General features: G+C 39.2%; 1 protein-coding gene across 1 annotated transcript; it reads right to left on the bottom strand.

Annotated features, from left to right (window-relative positions):
* Nucleotides 1–1,203: 1,203 nt before the first annotated feature.
* Nucleotides 1,204–9,476, bottom strand: LOC139164869 (uncharacterized protein MCAP_0864-like). The gene is made up of 7 exons (XM_070747510.1): nucleotides 9,052–9,476; nucleotides 6,938–7,080; nucleotides 5,836–5,922; nucleotides 4,565–4,655; nucleotides 3,699–3,858; nucleotides 2,379–2,476; nucleotides 1,204–1,467 (listed from the first exon to the last, which is right to left on the bottom strand). The coding sequence occupies exons 1-7, from the start codon at nucleotides 9,127–9,129 to the stop codon at nucleotides 1,345–1,347; spliced, it is 780 nt and encodes a 259-aa protein (XP_070603611.1). The 5' UTR covers nucleotides 9,130–9,476; the 3' UTR covers nucleotides 1,204–1,344.
* Between the last annotated feature and the right edge of the window lie 9,126 nt (nucleotides 9,477–18,602).

The raw sequence follows: 18,602 nt of genomic DNA, 5'->3' as shown, positions 1-18,602 counted from the left end.
CGCGGCTCAAAAAAGGTTGAAAATCACTGCTCCAAACTATTGGTTTTAATATTATACATAGGCAGTGATGGGCTACCAAAATTTTTACTTCTACACTGTGGGCGTGGCTTATGCATTTTGTTTCGACATCTTTCAGTGCAAATTGGGTGCTTTTGGGTGGAGATCCAAATTTTGCTACCAGTACTGTGTACCTGACCGTACTTGTAGGAGCCCATCACTGTACATAGGGTATTTATTAGGTTTACAGGAGGGAAAATGTTTTAAATGTGCGTAAAAGGAAGAGCTTCAGTTTGCAAATCTTTTGTCCCATGGCAGCTGTATATTTGCAGTGAGCTTTCCCTGACCAAGCGTAGCTACTCCTAAATATTTAAAACAGGTGGCCTTGTGATCATTTAGAGATCTGCTAAAGTGCCATATGTGGTTTCTGTCCTGTGTTCAGACTTGAACGCCAAAAGAAAGAAATCTACTTCCTCTAGAATAGTCTGCAACTGATATTGAAGAACTATCAGCAATTATTATATTTAAAAAGATACTTTTAAGAGGATATACTTACAGAATACAGTATATGTATCGAATAAAAGCTGTACCGTTTACATTTTATGTAACCCTTAAAAGTGTGATAAGGCACACTTATCAATTCAAACGATTAAAAATGCTGTTAAAACATTTGAACATTCTCTTGTTTGAACCCAAATCCTAGATAATATCAGATGTTGTCACTGTCATCTCATTGAGATGTGCCCCTATGGAGCCCAAACCTAATCAAATATGAACTATTTTATAGGCAAATTATTTAGCAAGTATATCATAGGCTGATAGATAAATCATCTGGCTTATCTATCCCCGGCAAAATCATCTTAGTAGTTTAAAACAGGGGCCCCCAGGCTGTAGGCCACTACCAGGCTGTGGACCAATTGGAACTCAGCCATGTGAATAGTTGGTCAGCTCAACTTGTGCAAGTGATGGGTCAGCTGCACATGCACAAATGATGGCTGGCACACATATGACAGCCCACGGGCTGGTTCCCCTCTCTCCCCATGCTGGGCCGCCAAGCCATAAAGTTTAGGACCACTGGTTTAAGGCCATATTTTTTTTCCTTTATGTTATTTTGTCAATAACGTTAAAGCATTGCATTAAAGCCAGTCTTAGAATGCAAATTTATTAAAAAGAATAAAAAACATACAAATTAAGCAAAATGAAAAATGGGTTAAGAATCATGATTTTATTGCACAAATTAAGAAGTTACTCTGCTAAGTTTATTTTTCTGTGTACACTCAGTATACTTTAATAATAATATTTATTGAGCATATTACTTCTATAAAGTTGTACGAGGATTATCAGCTGTCAACGCTGTTGTAAGATTCCATAAGTGGAACTTAACTGTTTTAAACACTTTTCATAGTGGGTATTCAGCTTTATGGCTTCTTGTAGAGCATATTTTAAATCTTCTATTTCATCAAAGAAATCCTGAAAAGTTATGACGCAAAATATTTTACTTAAATTCTATTTCTGAATTAAATGCTTTGTCTCAAACTTTGTTTCTTGCTATAGAGAACATACTCTTTTTATACAATATTTGCTAAATTGAAGACATTGTTATCAGATTCTACAGCTGTAATAACGAATGCTACATTTGTAATAATGAATTACAACTCCTGCCCTAGCACTAAATCCTTAATTATAGAATTCTGTGTTTTGTTTTTATAAACTGTATAACATCAGTTAAAATTATGAATTCAATTGACTATATTTCTAAGGTTCCAAATTTAACACAAAGACATAAAACAAATTCCCTTTCTACAGATAAACATAGTGTCCAAATCAAATGATGTCTATAGTATCTCTTGACAGATATATTACAATCTTAAAATAACAAGAAATTATTTGAAAATACAATTGACTGTACATAGAATAAAGGATTATATATTTAGGACTTTTTATCATTCATCTTCATATTATAATCTATAGCATTAGCTCATCTTATTATTATTATTGTTTATTATTATTTATTAGATTTGTATGCCGTCCCTCTCTGCAGACTCGGGGCAGCTCACAAAAATATTATACAATATCATACCCTGCACTTAGAATTTTTCAGTCTTAAATACAGAGAACAATACATTTAACAGATGACTGTATCTTCAATCCAAAGATACATACAAACAGGCAAAAAGCATTATACATTCTTCAATAAGTCTGTGCTTGGAAGGGGGAGTATTACTTAACCCAAGCCTATCCACTGATCAGCAAAGCCAAAGCTTCTAGAGTGATATCACAATGTAACAATGCATAAAACTTTATCTCCCATAGCAGACATTTTCCATTTGCAAATGGGAGCTTTCTCTGCATTGCCTCAAGATTTTAGAAAGAGAACCTACCTTATCTAATGCAGCAAGCTCATTTTTTAACATTCTTCTTTCTTTGGAGAGCGTTTCATTTTCCATCTTCAGTCTCTGTGTCTCAAAAAGCAGTTGGTCTAAAGTATAATAAAGTCAGTAAAAGATAAAAAATTATGTTCTTATTCTTTTTAAACTGTATCTTGAGAATTGTTTTCACTTCTGAAAATCAGGTTTTCCTCTTAGGAACTCTTGTCAGTTTTAAGACCTGAGAATACAGTATTTCAATTTCAGTTTTATGGTCTTATCATCATCTGATTTTATTCGCTGAAAATCAAGTTATCTTACAGAGAATTCAGAATGATAAGACAGTCTAAGGAAAATCTCAAGTCTCTGGAAACCCGAATCTGTAAGCTGTGGTAGAAAGCAGTTGTCAGTCAAAAAGTCTTGGGGTGGGGGAGATGTTAACAGTATGAAGTTTAATGGTGTGGTTAAGTGACTACGCAATAAACCAAGACACTGTGAGTTCTAAATGTCTTAGGCCAAAAACTAAGTAACCCTCGCCTTTGTTTTATGGGTTTCTGGTCCAAGCACAGAGAAAACATCTTGGCTGTATAAGGTAAGGAATTCTCTACAGCAGCAAATACCAGCTTATATAATGCAAGGGCCAGAGAAATAGCACGGATAAAATACAATTTTAAAAAAATGTCGCGCAGCAACAGCAGTTAAAATATACTCAAATTAGCAGAGAGGATATGTACCAAATTATACCATATTTTTCAGACTATAACATGCTCTGGAATATAAGACGCACCTAGCTATTGGGAAGAAAAACAAGAAAAAATCTGCCTCTGCCGCCCAGCAATTTGCCTCCTTGCAGCAAACAGCCTGGTCAGCTTCAGCACAGACTGATTTTCATTTAGTTTTCCATTTCCATTTTTCTTTTAAATAAACCATACTTCAAAAACTCTCTCCACTACAGCACAGCAAAAATATCTGTAATCTTTGTCCTTTTTTCCTCTTATTACTGTAATCTGGTATAAATCACACACACACACATACACCTTAGCAACAGAGAAGAAAATTGGGGAGGTTCTTGAACCAATTCCTGCTTACCCAGCCCCAACAATCTGAACTGAGAAAGCATCAGTCTTGTGCCCATTATAAACAAATTCATTCTATTTTCAATAAGTTTGTAAATAATGATTTTTCTAAACAAAATTTTTTCACATTCAGATGAAAGACAAAACTGCCCTGTGTGGCAAATATCTGATCTTCATTCAGTCACAGATGAGAATATGTCAAAATGTAACATGAGATTAAGAGCTAATGAAGCAGAAATTTGAAGGGGGGGAGTATTACCTAAATATTTGCAGGAACAGCTTCCCTTCTTTTTGCACATACATTTGTCAGATGACATTCTTCTCTGAATTGAAACAAATTTGTCCCTTTTTTTATATTCCAAGGCATTTACCTTTTGGTTTGATAAATGAAGTTGGTGTTCCAGATCATTAATTTTACCCTGTTTAAATAATTGAATAACTTTAAAGAAGAAGAAAATTAACACATTCTTAAACATACTAGGAAAGGGCAATTGGAACATCATATCAGAATTGGTTTTTGAAACCTGCATCAGAATTTAGAAATAAATATGTGATTTAAAGAGTTATTGTCCTAATTAAACAAAACTTGGAAATGATAAATGTCGCTAACATATTTTTCCAAGATGGCATGCATTATAAGGTTGTCTCACTCTTGGGATGGATATGAGATTAAAGCAAGAGCATAGCAAAGAAGGTAAGAAAGAGAGAATGATAAACACATATACTTAAAAATAAGACCTGTCTCATAAAAACAAAAGGCCAAATTAAATTATCCTGCATCATTTCAATCCAAATGATTATTATGTTAACTTAAATAGGGAAAGTTTATCACTGTTCTTTCAGTATATGAAAGAATCAAGAATGCAATGCCATAAACATTGTCCGTATGCAGACACCCCATGGCAGTCATTTAACTTTAATAGCGGTGGACAGAAATAATGTACGTGTGACAATTTCTTACTAAAATGAAACCGCAACTGAATGAAAAACAGACCAGTAAATGTATCTTGCAATATGCTTATGAAACATACAAAAATACAGTACTGCTACTATTTTATCTATACCAAGCACATTTCATTTTTTTCTTTTAGTCTATGTCAAAGTGATCAAATGATTAAAGCTTACAGACAGCATTGCAACTGTTTCATTTTGCCTTTGATTTGTTTTGACTTCTTTATTGTACCTTTTCTTCAGTTCATTATACATCTGAAGCACTCTGGAAGCAAAAGAAGAGTCGTTGGTCTTCCAAAAATGAGTATCTATACAAACGTTCACTGAAAAAGAACGGAAGCTATCTATCAGTTTTAGCCACAGTGATGGCCTGGTGATCTGAACAGACTATGTTCAGAACAGCCTCCAAGTGGTAGAAGTCCTCTGCTTCAGCACCTCTCATATAATGCAAGAATTGCAAGCATCAATCACTTTATTATACATGGCTGTATCTCTGAATGCCTGAGATCTTCCTCCTTCAAAATCAGTAATCTAATACTAGACAATTCACCACACTTTGGCTGCTTCCAATTAATGGAGGTTCTGTGTAGATCCCCATTGTGGACTCCCTTGCGCTTGACATGTTGTGCTGTGTCCTTGAACATTTTTTCCTTTGGTGGATTGTTGCAGCAGTCCCCAATCTTTTGGCACCCAAGACTGAACTGGTTTTTCATGTCTCGGGAGGGGATCCTTCACACATATAATTTAGAGTAGGGTTTGTGCTATGAAAATCTCATGCCATAGAGATGAGGCGGTGATGCTAGTACTAGGGAGCTGTTTCAAAAACAGATGAAACTTTGCTTGCTCATCCACCAGTCAACTCCAGCTTTGTGGCCCAGTTCCTAACAAGCCACAGACTGGACTGAGGACTACTGGGCTGTTGCATATCCATGTTTCTTTTCCTCTCATGTTCATTGCACTAGCAATGAAATGGGGATATGAGCCCACTGGTGTATCTTTGGGAGAAATGTAAAAAAGCCATGTATCTATTGCAGTCCATTGATCCAGCAATGGACCAATAAAATATTGAGGATTTTTTTAAAGTGAGCATTATATCAGTAATACAATAATGTTTTACTATAAAACTTTTATTTTTATAACTGTAGATGACTTCTTTGGAAGCTTTTTATTTGGCAATGTGTAATTTGTTCTATCATCTATTAAAGAAGAGGGAACTACCAGTAGCAGAACATTTTTATACAGTTAAATAAAAGAATACAATGTACATTAACAAATGGTTCAACACTAAACAGGAAATAACTCAAAGGTGAATCTATATATTTATGGATAAAGGTAAAAGGAGTGGTTGTAGTATCATTAAAGGCTTTTGCTTACAGTCTTGTATTGTTGACAATAACCCAAATTATTTGCTAAAATGTATGTTTGATTAGGGTACCAAAACTCACCTGGCATGTTCCTTTACTACTTCAGATTCCTTGTGATGACTCCCATCACCTTTATGGTATAAGTGAAAATCTGTTTGAATCTGCACACTAAAATAAACAGCCAATTAAATAAAAGCTCTTTCTTCAGATTGAATAAATATTCTTAATTTAATGAAGGTTTTATCTAACCCTTCTAAAATCCAATAATGTTGAGAAAGAATACTAAAATTATTTTTTTAATCTCAAAGAAAATAAATACATCTATATAAAAGCACATAATCAAGAGGAAAAAGACATGGGTATGTGATCATAAATTGAAGTATACAATAGTCTCTAATTTGATAATCTGTGATAATTTGTGACTACATTCTCATTATGCTTGGCCATTTTAGGACTATGGCTGCTCTACATTAAGGTGATTGGAGTTGTAAAGGCTACTCTCCGTATTTTCCTATTTAAGTATTGTATACTTAAGCCTCTGTCAGTTTCTCCAACTCCTGTAATTTCAATTCTTATACATATGATTTCCATTTAACACAATAAACCAAAAGTCATCTTTCTGGAAGTAAACATTTCCAAATCTAGTAAAATCAATTTATTGGACATAAAGCACATCCCACCAAGTCAGGCAGAGAACCCAGTTCCTTGCCTATGTTCCACAAAGACCAAGAATCCTTTCATCCTTTAATGAAAGAGCTTTTCATTAAAATAACAAAAGTACTAATCCAGTCTTGCAAATGGCACGCTATGTCCTAATTACAACAGGCCAAAACCTTTCAAGAATTGGGGCTACAACCTGTACAAATATTATTGGTAATTATAGACCAATAGAATCTATCAAAAGTTATTGTGTTGGGTATTTATAAATACATATATTTAGCTTAATGTTTAATATATTCTACGTGAATTTAAAAAAAAAATAAACTTTAGGAAAGAATGTCTAAAAGTGAGTGGTGTAGCCCTCAATTTAAACTCATTCATCAATTATTCTGTGGAAGCTTGAATCAAATATTGCTTTAATCAACAAACCAACAGATGAGAATATCTTAATATCTTTCTACATATTAAGACTACTAACTGAGATCTTAGATTCTTAAGAGGCACATGCTTAGAGTATTCTTACTCTTTCCTTGTGACACAGGCAGGCAAGCATTTCTTTTCCTCATGTAGTTTATCATGCAGCTGCATTACATCATATTCCAGCTGCTTGTTTTTTAGGCGTACATGCCTCAGCTTTTTAAGGAGCAGCTGATTTTCTTGATTGAGCTGGAAAAATGAAATAATTTTTCTTGTGTTTAAAAACAAAGAGTTGCCCAGAGTTGATTTATTGGAAAGATAGGTGACATGCAAATTAATTAATAAACATACAAGTAAATGCTGCTTAGTTATTTAATGTAATGTAGTATGAAATACTTCACAGTATAAAATAACTCATATTCATTGTTGAAGGCTGCTCTTGTTTTAATCAGACCTACACATATTTTCAAAACTCAAAAAACCCAAATGTTCCTACTTGATAAAATTATCAATCAATGTAGCACAACAGGTATATTTATTACTAATTCTGACATTAATATAGAGTTATTCAAAAAGAATGTACCGATTTCATGACACAATATTTATTATGAAAAAAGTAATACAAAAGTAATACAAAACTCCAACCAAGTCACAATTTAGATCTAAGTCCTCTTTCAAATGGATACTGAGAACTGTGTCATGAAATCAGTTCATTCTTTTTGAATATGCTCAAATTAAATGGCTGCACATCAAAGTTTCTCAGGGATAATGGATATATATTTTACTTAGGATACAGTCTAGTTTATATGGGCATTTATTAATGGGAAACCAGTAGTAAAAACGTGTAGTAAAAGGCTCTAACCTTTTACTACACGTTTTTACTACTGGTTTCCCATTAATAAATATTCCTGTATCCTAAGTAAAATATATATCCATTATCCCTGAGAAACTTTGATGTGCAGCCATTTAATTTGAGCATATATACATTTTGGGAGATATAGGTCCTTCGAAACTTCCCCTTCTCTTACTACTGCAAGAAACTGCAAGAAAAATCTCGTTTTAGAACATTTTCTCAACTGATTTGCATTGGGAGAAAATTTTACTAGGAGTACACATTGAAAAAGAGAGCACGAATGGAGACATTTTGAATAGCTATAAAATTTACCATTGGGGGAGGGAGATGACTAAAGCTACCTTCCTATTAATCATGCAGCTATCCAAAGGCACAAATACTCCTGATATCGGGGAAAAAGAAAGCTGTTACAGTATACTGCTTTGGTGAAGTATATACCCCAACATGACATTCCTAGCACGATTTATCATTGGGGGGAAAAGGTAGTTTCCTTCAGGAGGAAAAATATCTATTTTTTTTATTTGCCTCGGAGGAAAATGGGACTTGGCTCTTTGAAGAGCGATGCCAAAGGTTGAGCTGGGCACCCTGCGTGATCTGCAGAATAAAGTTACACAGGAATTTCTGGGAAATCGGGTTAAAAACCCTGGAGCCATTTTTCCACAATTCATCTTTCCTTTTCTCCCCCACCCTGAAGTGGGTCTCCAGAGCAGCCTGCCCCGAAAGATGCCCTACATCAGGGGTAGGCAAAGTTTGCTCTTCTATGACTTGTGGACTTTAACTCCCAGAATTCCTGAGCCAATAATGCTAACTCGGGTATTCTGGGAGTTGAGGGCCACATGTCATAGAAGAGCCAACTTTGCCTACCCCTGCCCTACATTACTTGTTTCTCAAACTTGGCAACTTTGGAGACAGGTGGACTCCAATCTCTGCCATTTCCCACTTGAGCTCCTGCTTGCCTCAAAGTGGCCCAGACTGAAAACTTTTGCCCTGCCTACAGTGTCTGCTTTTCCCACCCAAAACGGTTATGGGTTAGGGCAGAGGTCCCCAAACTTAGCAACTTTAAGACTTGTGGACTTCAACTCCGAGAATTCTCCAGCCAGCTATGCAGTAAGTCCACAAGTCTTAAAAGTTGCCAAGTTTGAAGACCTCTGGGTTAAGGGCAGGGGGTAGGCAAAGCTGGCTCTTCTATGACTTGTGGACTTCAACTCCCAGAATTCCTGAGCCAATCATGCTAGCTCAGGAATTCTGGGAGCTGAAGTCCACGTCATAGAAAATCCAACTTTGCCTACCTCTGGAAGCTTAGGGGAACTGCAATCCAAATTCGGCTGCTCCCAAGCGGCCCCGGCCAGATGCTCTTTTTCACTCACTTGGACGCATCTATGAACGGAGGGCAGCGCCATAAGCTTCCCTGTCATTGACTCCCACACCGGGTAGAGGCCAAACATGCGGGAACAGGGTCAAGACAGCGCCCCCTCCAGAAAGAGACGCGCCCAACATAGAAGAGCGGGCCGGGCGGGATTCGACTCGGGCCCAGCCGCGGGGTTTTCCCAGCGGTCCGATAAAATGTCCAGGCAACGGTCAAAAAAGTCCTCGCAAGCGCGGCGTCCGCTATTCCGCTTGTCCCGAATTCACTAGCTCGAGGAACGGAAGGGGCGAGGGGAGTGTTAACCGGAAGCAGGGAAAGATTCACCACACGGGTTAGAAACGGCTTTCAGAGCCCCCGAATGAGGAAGCTCTCGCCCTCCTCGCAGGCGGCTCCCACGCACGCGCACTTTCGTCAGGTGGCAAAGGAAACCCACGTTTGTTTACGGACAGAATTTAGTGACGCCATAATAACGCGACTATAGGATCAGGTCCTTTTTCCAGGACTTCCGCTCCATGGTTCCCATGGTGACGGGACCTCGAATCGCCTGCATCTCCTTCCCTTGGAATGAAATGGGTGATGTAATGGGTGTGTTTAAAGAATCAGATTCGAAATTACATTTTTCTACTCATAAGATAGTTGAAGTCGTGTAACGGTAACCTTTATGGATTGTGTATGTGTAAATTTTATGTAATATTTTAATGCTATAATCCTCTCAAATGTTCTCAAAATTATTTCTTAATTTTCCGTTTCCCGATTGCTTATTTGAACCCTATGACAGTCATAAAGTGTTCTACCTCATGATTCTTCACAAATGTATATTTTCTTTTATCTACACTGAGGGCATATGAACCAAAGGCAATGGTCCAAATGTGTCCAATCACACTTGGCCAAACAAGAATTCTATCCTCAAATTTTATATTTAAATATAGGTTTGTCTAGAAAAATGTAAAAACCTACCGTTGATTTTGGTTAAAAAGCACAATTCCAGAAATAATTTTGACTGCCATCACATCAGCTGGCATTTAAAAAAAAAAAAACTGGGTTTGGGAGCCTGATACATTTGTAATTCCCATGAACTACTTGGTTAAGCTCTGAAAAGATGGAATCAGTCAAGGAAACGATAAGAAAATATTTTATTCTATTAGAAGCATCTTTGAATAATTACACTCTGTTATCTATTTAAGGTAAGATATAGCTGCAAAGGAATATGAAATTATCTTTGTCCTATACTATTTAAGATTTGAAACTGGCAACATTCATCATGGCATACATTTTGTGATTGCACAAAACTAAACAGTCTGTGAATATTCCTACCCGCGCTCTCAAAGTTCTCATCATGTGTGCTGGTGCCTCCGAAAGCTGGCCATTCTTGTTGGAGGGATTCTAACTCCAATGTTACGTATCACGAGAAGTCTCAATCTGTAATGTGGGATATTATTTGATTCTTTTCTGAATTTAAAAAGGGTCAGATATAAGCTGGCAAAAACCAGATTATCACTAGATGGCAGCAAAGACTGAAATCTCTTTCTTTGTTCAAGGACAGAAGAGCTTACTTGGAGGTTGCTGCAGAATCGTTTTAGTCCTTTAATTAAACCCCTTTCATACAAAGACTGCTGATCTGAATTGGCATCATGTCTCATTTTCAACACAGTTGGTCTTGAGGGAATCTTCTTAGTTGACTTAATTAAATTCATTTCATTGGCTCTTCCAGAGAAAACACTGCAAACAACACAGATACATTTTCATTGTTGCTGTAGGGTTAATTCAAGAAGGGGGTGATTCAAGGGGCTAGGACAAAGTGATTTTGACACTTTGTCCTAGCCCCTTGAATCCCCTTTCTTGAATTAAAAATATCTGAGGGTGAATTTTCACCTGCTTTAGGGGCAAGATTGTTCCATCCTTTCATAAAAACAAAGAGGTATGGCTAAAACACTTTTTTGTGCTGCTTCATTGGCCAGTTGAAGGAAGAACTACTGAATTCATGAGAATCCTTGGCATAAGCAATGAAAACAGTCCCGGTATTGCATAATATTTTTTAAATCATTTGACAGTGAAACTATATAGAAATGCCACTAGGGGTGTTATTGGAGGAAAGGATGAAGCTTTTTACAATAGTCACTACAAATATGGAATCCTCTTGCACATTTTACTGAACTAGGTCATAGATTGATTTTATTTATAACTTGTCTTTCTGTCCAGGGTTCTGCATTGTTATCAGCAACACTGTAACTCATGAAAATTAGTCCTGTTGATACAAAACAATTTAATGAAAGCATATTTGCAGCTGCCCTATATAGTACACTGACAACAATTGCTAACCCAGTATTTTAGAGAAAGGGTTAGGGTTGAAAAGGAGTAAGTGACCTGCTTAGGATTGTTGTATTGCTATTAGCAAGATGAAATCAATTATTTTAAAATGATTTGCAATGAAAAGAGAGGAACTTAATTGCCCGTCATTCCAAAGCCTTCTGAAAATTGTTGGGTAGTGGTAACGATTGCTTCTGTATATATTGTGTATGTAAATATTCCAACACCCTTGTTCACCATTTTATGCAGGTGGAGAACCATGCAAATACTCTGAATAACTATATTTGCTGGTCAAAGTTGTAATTGTAAACTAAAATTGTGCTAGCTAACAGCATGCAGTTTTTGTTTGCTTCCACTCTAGGTCTGGCATAATGCCAGAGAGGAATACAATGTTTTTTTAAAATACAGGTTTGTGGATAGGATCTTCATTCTAGTTCAAAACAGGAAAAAAACCTCTTACTAGTCAAACTACAAAACCTAATGGATCTTAAAATTTATCTGTAAACTTTGTAGACAGAAGAGCAGTGAGAATTTCCAAGGAGCTACTGATACAGTTCTACAGAGGAATTATTGACTCTGTCATCTGCACTTCTTTGGTTCTGCAACCCAACAAGACAGACACAGACTTCAGAGGTTAATTAGAACTGCAGTTAATTAGAACATCAGTTTTTCTCCTGAATGCCATCACTCTGCTAAACAAATTATTCCCTCAATACTGATCTCCTCCCACAAATGACTGTATGGCTGTAACTTTGTTACTTGTAACCTTACAATTTATATTGACTGGTTCCTAATATGATTTGATTGCTTATTTGAACCCGGACTAGCATTAAATGTTGTACCTTATGATTCTTGATGAACTTATTGGTTTTTTTTATGTACACTGAGAGCATAAGCACCAAGACAAATTCCTTGTGTCACCATTCACACTTGGCCAATAAAATTCTATTCTATTCTGTTCTATTTTATTCTATTTTATTTTATTTTATTCTTTGTATTGGATTTTTTTTTATTTTTCAAAGTAAACGAGTAGCAGTAAATCCTGCTTCTTACTTTCATTCTGCATTTGCGATTAAGCATTTGTTTAGTGATCTGACTTTGGAATCCTTTGGCAGGCATGCTGAAATACTTTGCATGCCAACTTATTCTTAATTTAAACACCAGTTGTAAAGATTACAGAGAAGCTAATACGTGCTTTATCTTGAACACATACTCAGTGCCTTCCTTTTTTTCCCCTCCAGGCAAAATAGAAAACACTGATGTTTACCTCTAGTGTTCTGTTTGAAGCAAAGAAACTAAAGATTGCACGCTATAACTGTTTCTATATTAAGATTGTTAATTGTGGCTTACATTCTTCAAAAGCAATTAGACCACTGATGCTGAACCTTTTTTTGCTCTGGTGCCAAAAGGACACGCGCGAGAGCTCGTGCATGCCTGCTCACACTCTTAATTCAATTTATTTATTTATTATTTATTTATTACTTGGATTTGTATGCCGCCCCTCTCCGAAGACTCGGGGCGGCTCACAACATGTAGAAACAAATCATAAGTAATCAAACAATTTAAAATTTTAAAGATTTAAAAAACCCCATATACTAACAGACACACACACAAGCATACCATATATAAATTAAACGTGCCCAGGGGGAGATGTTTCAGTTCCCCCATGCCTGACGGCAAAGGTGGGTTTTAAGGAGTTTACGGAAGGCAGGAAGAGTAGGGGCAGTTCTAATCTCCGGGGGGAGTTGGTTCCAGAGGGCCGGGGCCGCCACAGAGAAGGCTCTTCCCCTGGGGCCCGCCAACCGACATTGTTTAGTTGACGGGACCCGGAGAAGGCCCACTCTGTGGGACCTAATCGGTCGCTGGGATTCGTGCGGCAGGAGGCGGTCTCGGAGATATTCTGGTCCGATGCCATGAAGGGCTTTAAAGGTCATAACCAACACTTTGAATTGTGACCGGAAATTGATCGGCAACCAATGCAGACTGCGGAGTGATGGTGAAACATGGGCATACCTAGGTAGGCCCATGACTGCTCTCGCAGCTGCATTTTGCACGATCTGAAGTTTCCGAACACTTTTCAAAGGTAGCCCCATGTAGAGAGCATTACAGTAGTCGAACCTCGAGGTGATGAGGGCATGAGTGACTGTGAGCAATGAGTCCCGGTCCAGATAGGGCCGCAACTGGTGCACCAGGCGAACCTGGGCAAACGCCCCCCTCGCCACAGCTGAGAGATGTTGTTCTAATGTGAGCTGTGGATCGAGGAGGACGCCCAAGTCAATGCCCCCGTGCTCCCCCCCCCCCATGTGCATAGGGCTCACTGAAGCCTCTAGAACCTGTGGAAAAACAGATTCCTACTAATTTTCAGCTTCCAGAGGGTGGGGTGAGGTCGTTTTCTCCTTCCCAAGGCTTCAGGAAAGCCTCTGGAGCCTATCAATGGCAACAGCCCAACCGGAAGTTCAGAAATGAAGTTCCAGTTGGGCCTTTTGGGCATTTTTCACTGTGCCCAGGGTTCAGGAAAGCCTCCTGCACGTTGGAGTTGACATAGGGCAACACCTCACATGCCCTTAAAAATGGCCCCCTGTGCTACCATAGGTTCACCATCATGGAACTAGACGGTTTCACCCCTCCTCAGGAAGAAGACATTTTGCTTCTCATCCAAGAAGCATCATTAGTTCTGCAGGATGGTGGGGGCACTGGAAGAATTAGTTCTGACAGGATGATCTGATCACTCTCAGAGAAAGTGCTAATGACCAGATGACCGTAAAGAAAGATGATCCTTCCAACCCCCCACCTCCAAACTATCAGAATTAATCCTTCCATCATCCTCACCTATGAAGCTTTTTCAGTGAAAAGTGAAACGTCATCTAAAAGGGGGGGGAGTATGACTGATGATCAGCTTACAAATTTCTGGTATAGTTTTGCAATTCTTACAAAATTATGCTGTGACTCTTGGGATTTTTTTTATCAAGATAGCCACTCTTAAAAAAATTCACTGTTGTCTCATTTTCTCCATTTCATTTCACCAGAATGGATTAGTGGCGTTCAAGAGCTTTGTAATTTTTCCAAACTCTCAGGAATCTTATCTATCTAAGATTTATATGGATGCCCAATTGTAACTATTTGAGCCTGGTGAAGATTCTAAAAAAATCTACCCTCAAATCATAATTAACACATAATTATATTCATTACAACTCATTAAATAAAATACTGAACAAAATTAAAAACTTCTGCAATTCAACCTGACTCCAAAGCTGGGGGAAAAACAAAGTTTGATCATATTCCTAAAGGCCTGCAGAACTGGGGGAGAGGAGATTGTTCCAAAGGGCAGGTGCCACTACACATAAGGCTACTTACTGAGTTCATAATAATGGGATTCTTTTAATAAAGAAATCTAGAGTGTGCCCTACTTACTAGAACATATGACATAGGCATATTCAGGGATGGGCTGCTGGTGGTTCAGGAGAATCTCTAACTAAGATTGTGTGCAGTTTAGAGAACTTCCAAGTTCCACTCCTGGCTGGCCCTGCCCACTCCCAGTCCCCATACAGCCCGTTCTGGATGCAGGAAAGTGCAAGGCACATATGGAGACTCAGGGAGGGTGAAAAACAGGCCTACCGGAAGTTCAGGAAGGCCGGAAACAATCCCATTTCCAGCCTCGAGAGAGCCTCCAGAGCTTGGGAGGCATTTCCACCTTCCCAGGGGCTTGAGGAAAGCCTCCAGAGTCCAGGGAGGACAAAAATGTCCACCACCACCATGATGCAGGAGGCCAACTAGGCCATGCCTGCTGTGGCCACGCCCACCCACAACCGGGCAGAGAACCCCTTGCTAAGTTTTGAAGGTCATCCCTGGGCAGTGATCCCCCGATCGTTGCGAGGGTTCCGTTCCAGGACCCCCCGCAATGAGCGGGTTTTCGCGAAGTAGCGCTGCGGAAGTAAAAACACCATCTGCGCATGCGCAGATGGTGTTTTTACTCCCGCAGCGCTAGCGAGGAGCCGAAGATTGGGTTTCCTGTTTTAAAACGTCGCCGACGGCATGGGCGGCTTGCCAGCATCCCCCCGGACCTCCAACCCGGGTTTGGGGGGCTGCTAGGAAGCCGCCCATGCCGGCGGCGACGTTTTAAAACAGCCACGCGGCTTTCCAATGAGTCCCGAAGACAAACGTCAAACTTCCGCGTTTGTCTTCGGGACTCATTGGAAAGCCGCGTGGCTGTTTTCCCCCCGAACCCGGGTGAGCAGCGAGCGAAGGGCGGGTGGCCGGGCGAAGGGCGGGCGAGCGGCGAAGGGCAGGCGAGCGGGTGCTGGGGAGGGCTTCTCGCCCTCCCGCCAGCAAGAGGGGGAGCGAACGGCGTGGCCAGGCTGCGGACAAGCCGTTCGCTCGGGCCGCTTCCCAGCTGAGTACTCAGCTGGGAAGCGGCCCGAGCGAACGGCGTGGGTGGGAGAAGGGCCCGCGAGCCGCGGGCGCGCGGGCAGGCAGGCTGCGGACAAGCCGTTCGCTCGGGCCGCTTCCCAGCTGAGTACTCAGCTGGGAAGCGGCCCAAGCGAACGGCGTGGGCGGGAGAAGGGCGCGCGAGCCGCGGGCGCGCGGGCAGGCAGGCTGCGGACAAGCCGTTCGCTCGGGCCGCTTCCCAGCTGAGTACTCAGCTGGGAAGCAGCCCGAGCGAAGCGGCAGCAGCGAGGAGTTTGCGTGGGCGGTGGGGAAACTCCTCGCTGATGCCTGCCAAGAGGGGGAAGACCTAGGGAAGCCGCCCAGCAGCTGATCTGCCCGGCGCCATCTACGCATGCGTGCCCATAGAAAAAAAGGGCACGCATGCGCAGATGGTGTTTTGACTTCCGGGTTCAAAAATCGCAAATTAGCCTGTTCGCAATGGTCGGGAACGCAATAACCGGGGGATCACTGTATACCCCTCAGGAGCAGGCAGTCCTGCAAATAACCTGGTCCTATGCCACATGGGAATTTATAGATGATAACTAGCACCTTGAATTGCACTCAAAAACCTCTTTGGAAGATTTAAAAAATGTTTTGCATGGAGCAGGATCTGTCTCTAGAAACCTTAATGTTAACTCGGAAGGGTTTTTTTTCCCCCTTCTGTTCAATCATGTCCAATTCTCAGAGACATCCTGGACAAGTCCTTTCAATTTTCTTGTCAAGATTTTTCAGAAATGGTTGCCATTGCCTCCTTCCTAGGGTTGACAGAAAGTGATTGGCTCATCCATCCATCTGGCTTTGTGTCTAAGATGGAACTACAGTCTCTCATTTGCTAGCCTGATGCCTTAAGCACTACCCCAATCTGTTTCTCAGTAACAAACGTGCAATTGAAAACGTAGAAGAAATAGAATATATGTTCATAATGTATATTTTCTGCAGTGGGAAAACAAAAGATGGTTACACATGACTACTGTACTGTACATCACGGAGCTTTAAAAAATTATAGAAGCGAGACAGAATGATTGCATGATAAAAGCCCTACTTGGAAGAGCTTCCTACCTGGAAGTATGCAGCTAAGGTTATTTAAATATGGAGTATGCTGTCATTGAGAAATCAAATTACTGAACTCTATGAAAGTTATGAGCAAGTTATAGCATATAGCACACCTTGGCCTATTTGGAAAAAAATAATTCGGGTCGGACCAGGTATATTTGAGTAAGAAATTATCAGGAAATTCAAGAACTATAGGCTGGACTGGAAAGTCAAAAAGCATATTGGAAGAGATGAGATGCAAACCTCTTATTTATTTACTACATTTTTTTATCCTTCTTCATTACTTTTATAAATTAACTCAAGGTGGTGAATATAACTAATACTTCAGAGATGTATCCATGTAGTCATCAGGAGCATAAGAAGTTATAAAAGGCTCTGACTAGCATTTGAAAAAACACAATATACTCTGAAACAAAAGTACAGCAAAAGGTGGATTGAATATATATCTTTCTTTATAATTCATATTCCTATTTTATAAACAATATTTGAAATCTTTTTAAAAACCTTACTTAACATTTATAAGATCATTTGATAAAAATCCTGTAATTCTCAGTGCAACTTTCATCATGTGATCATGTGATTTCAAGACCAACATTATACTCGTCATCTATGGAGATTCCCAATCATCCAGGTCACAGTTGTCCCAAAGATGCATTTTTCCAAAAGGCAACTGGAGTACTTGAAAATACTGGTAGCTCGTGAAAAATTATCCAGGTCCCCAGAGTGGAGTGGAGATGTAAGGGAAGTCTGGGTGAAAATTCCACTAGAAAAATTACAAGAACATAGACGCCTAGTTCAAAAGCAGTTTTAGTTCTTGTAATCTCAAAATGCCCCAGATTGGTATTTGTATTGTGTAACAGATACAAAACTAAAATAAGAAAAAAAAACACCCTATTGGTAAAGCATGAATAAAAATGCACTGTTTAGTGCTGGTTTCTCTCCTTTTTCTTCCCTTTCCCCTCATTGCTCTTTTAATTTTGCCAGCCTCAAATTGGCATATTTAATTCCTCCCACATCATATTAATTATAGCAGTTGTCACCTGCCAATAGCACCTCATCTGAAATCCTGTCTGCTTAAATTAGATGCTCTCATGTTCATAGAAGAGAGAATAGGTAGTAGCTCAGAATTGGATTGCTGAATACTGTTGTCAGAATAAGTTAATGCTGATGTTATCTAGCCTAGTAAAGCAACATCTGCAAGAAAACACCCAAGCTTGTAAACCCAAAAGATGCCCAGATGGGCTTAACAAGAACTAGGAAAGTTTTAGCTCATTTTATAAATAGTTGATACATAAACTGCAGCAGACAGAATAATCCCCAGTATTAGATTATCCAATAGGACCACTCCCTAGATATTTGTTTTCTCTTTATAAGGGAAGGGCTGATTTACTTCCTCTAACTTCACACTTCTGTGTGGTCACTATTTGTAAATTCATTTAATACTGTATATGGAAAAAAAAGCAAATCAACATTCCAACTAACATTGACTTGTTATCATTTACTTGCTTACCATTAATTTTAATTTAAAAAATTAATTTAAGATAGTAAAAGACTGTTCTATGCTCTTGAACTCAAATCTTTTCTGAGCACCGAATTAATGTCACATAAACTAATTTTGTCTGGAGGATCTGACCAATCCCGGAATAGCGGGAAAGGAGCATTTTAATCTTTTTAGTTCTTTTTTTTTTAGAAAGAACATTCTGGAAAAAAAAATAAAGTTTGGAGAGCTATATCATCTCATCCCACAGCAGCAAGTCAATTCCATCC

Source organism: Erythrolamprus reginae, chromosome 3 (genome assembly GCF_031021105.1).
Source record: "Erythrolamprus reginae isolate rEryReg1 chromosome 3, rEryReg1.hap1, whole genome shotgun sequence".
Taxonomy (NCBI): Eukaryota; Metazoa; Chordata; class Lepidosauria; order Squamata; family Dipsadidae; genus Erythrolamprus; species Erythrolamprus reginae.
Note: the sequence above shows the minus strand (reverse complement) of the source record. Positions and strands in the feature narration are given on the sequence as shown.

Bases quoted from the DNA above. Each gene is read 5' to 3' on its own strand.
- LOC139164869 (XM_070747510.1), bottom strand. From the start codon at position 9,129: ATGTTTGGCCTCTACCCGGTGTGGGAGTCAATGACAGGGAAGCTTATG. The intron at 2,477-3,698 runs GTAATACTCCCC...ATTATACTTTAG, and splicing joins CTGTTCCTGCAAATATTTAG to ACCAACTGCTTTTTGAGACA. The intron at 1,468-2,378 runs GTAGGTTCTCTT...ATAACTTTTCAG, and splicing joins AGCTTGCTGCATTAGATAAG to GATTTCTTTGATGAAATAGA.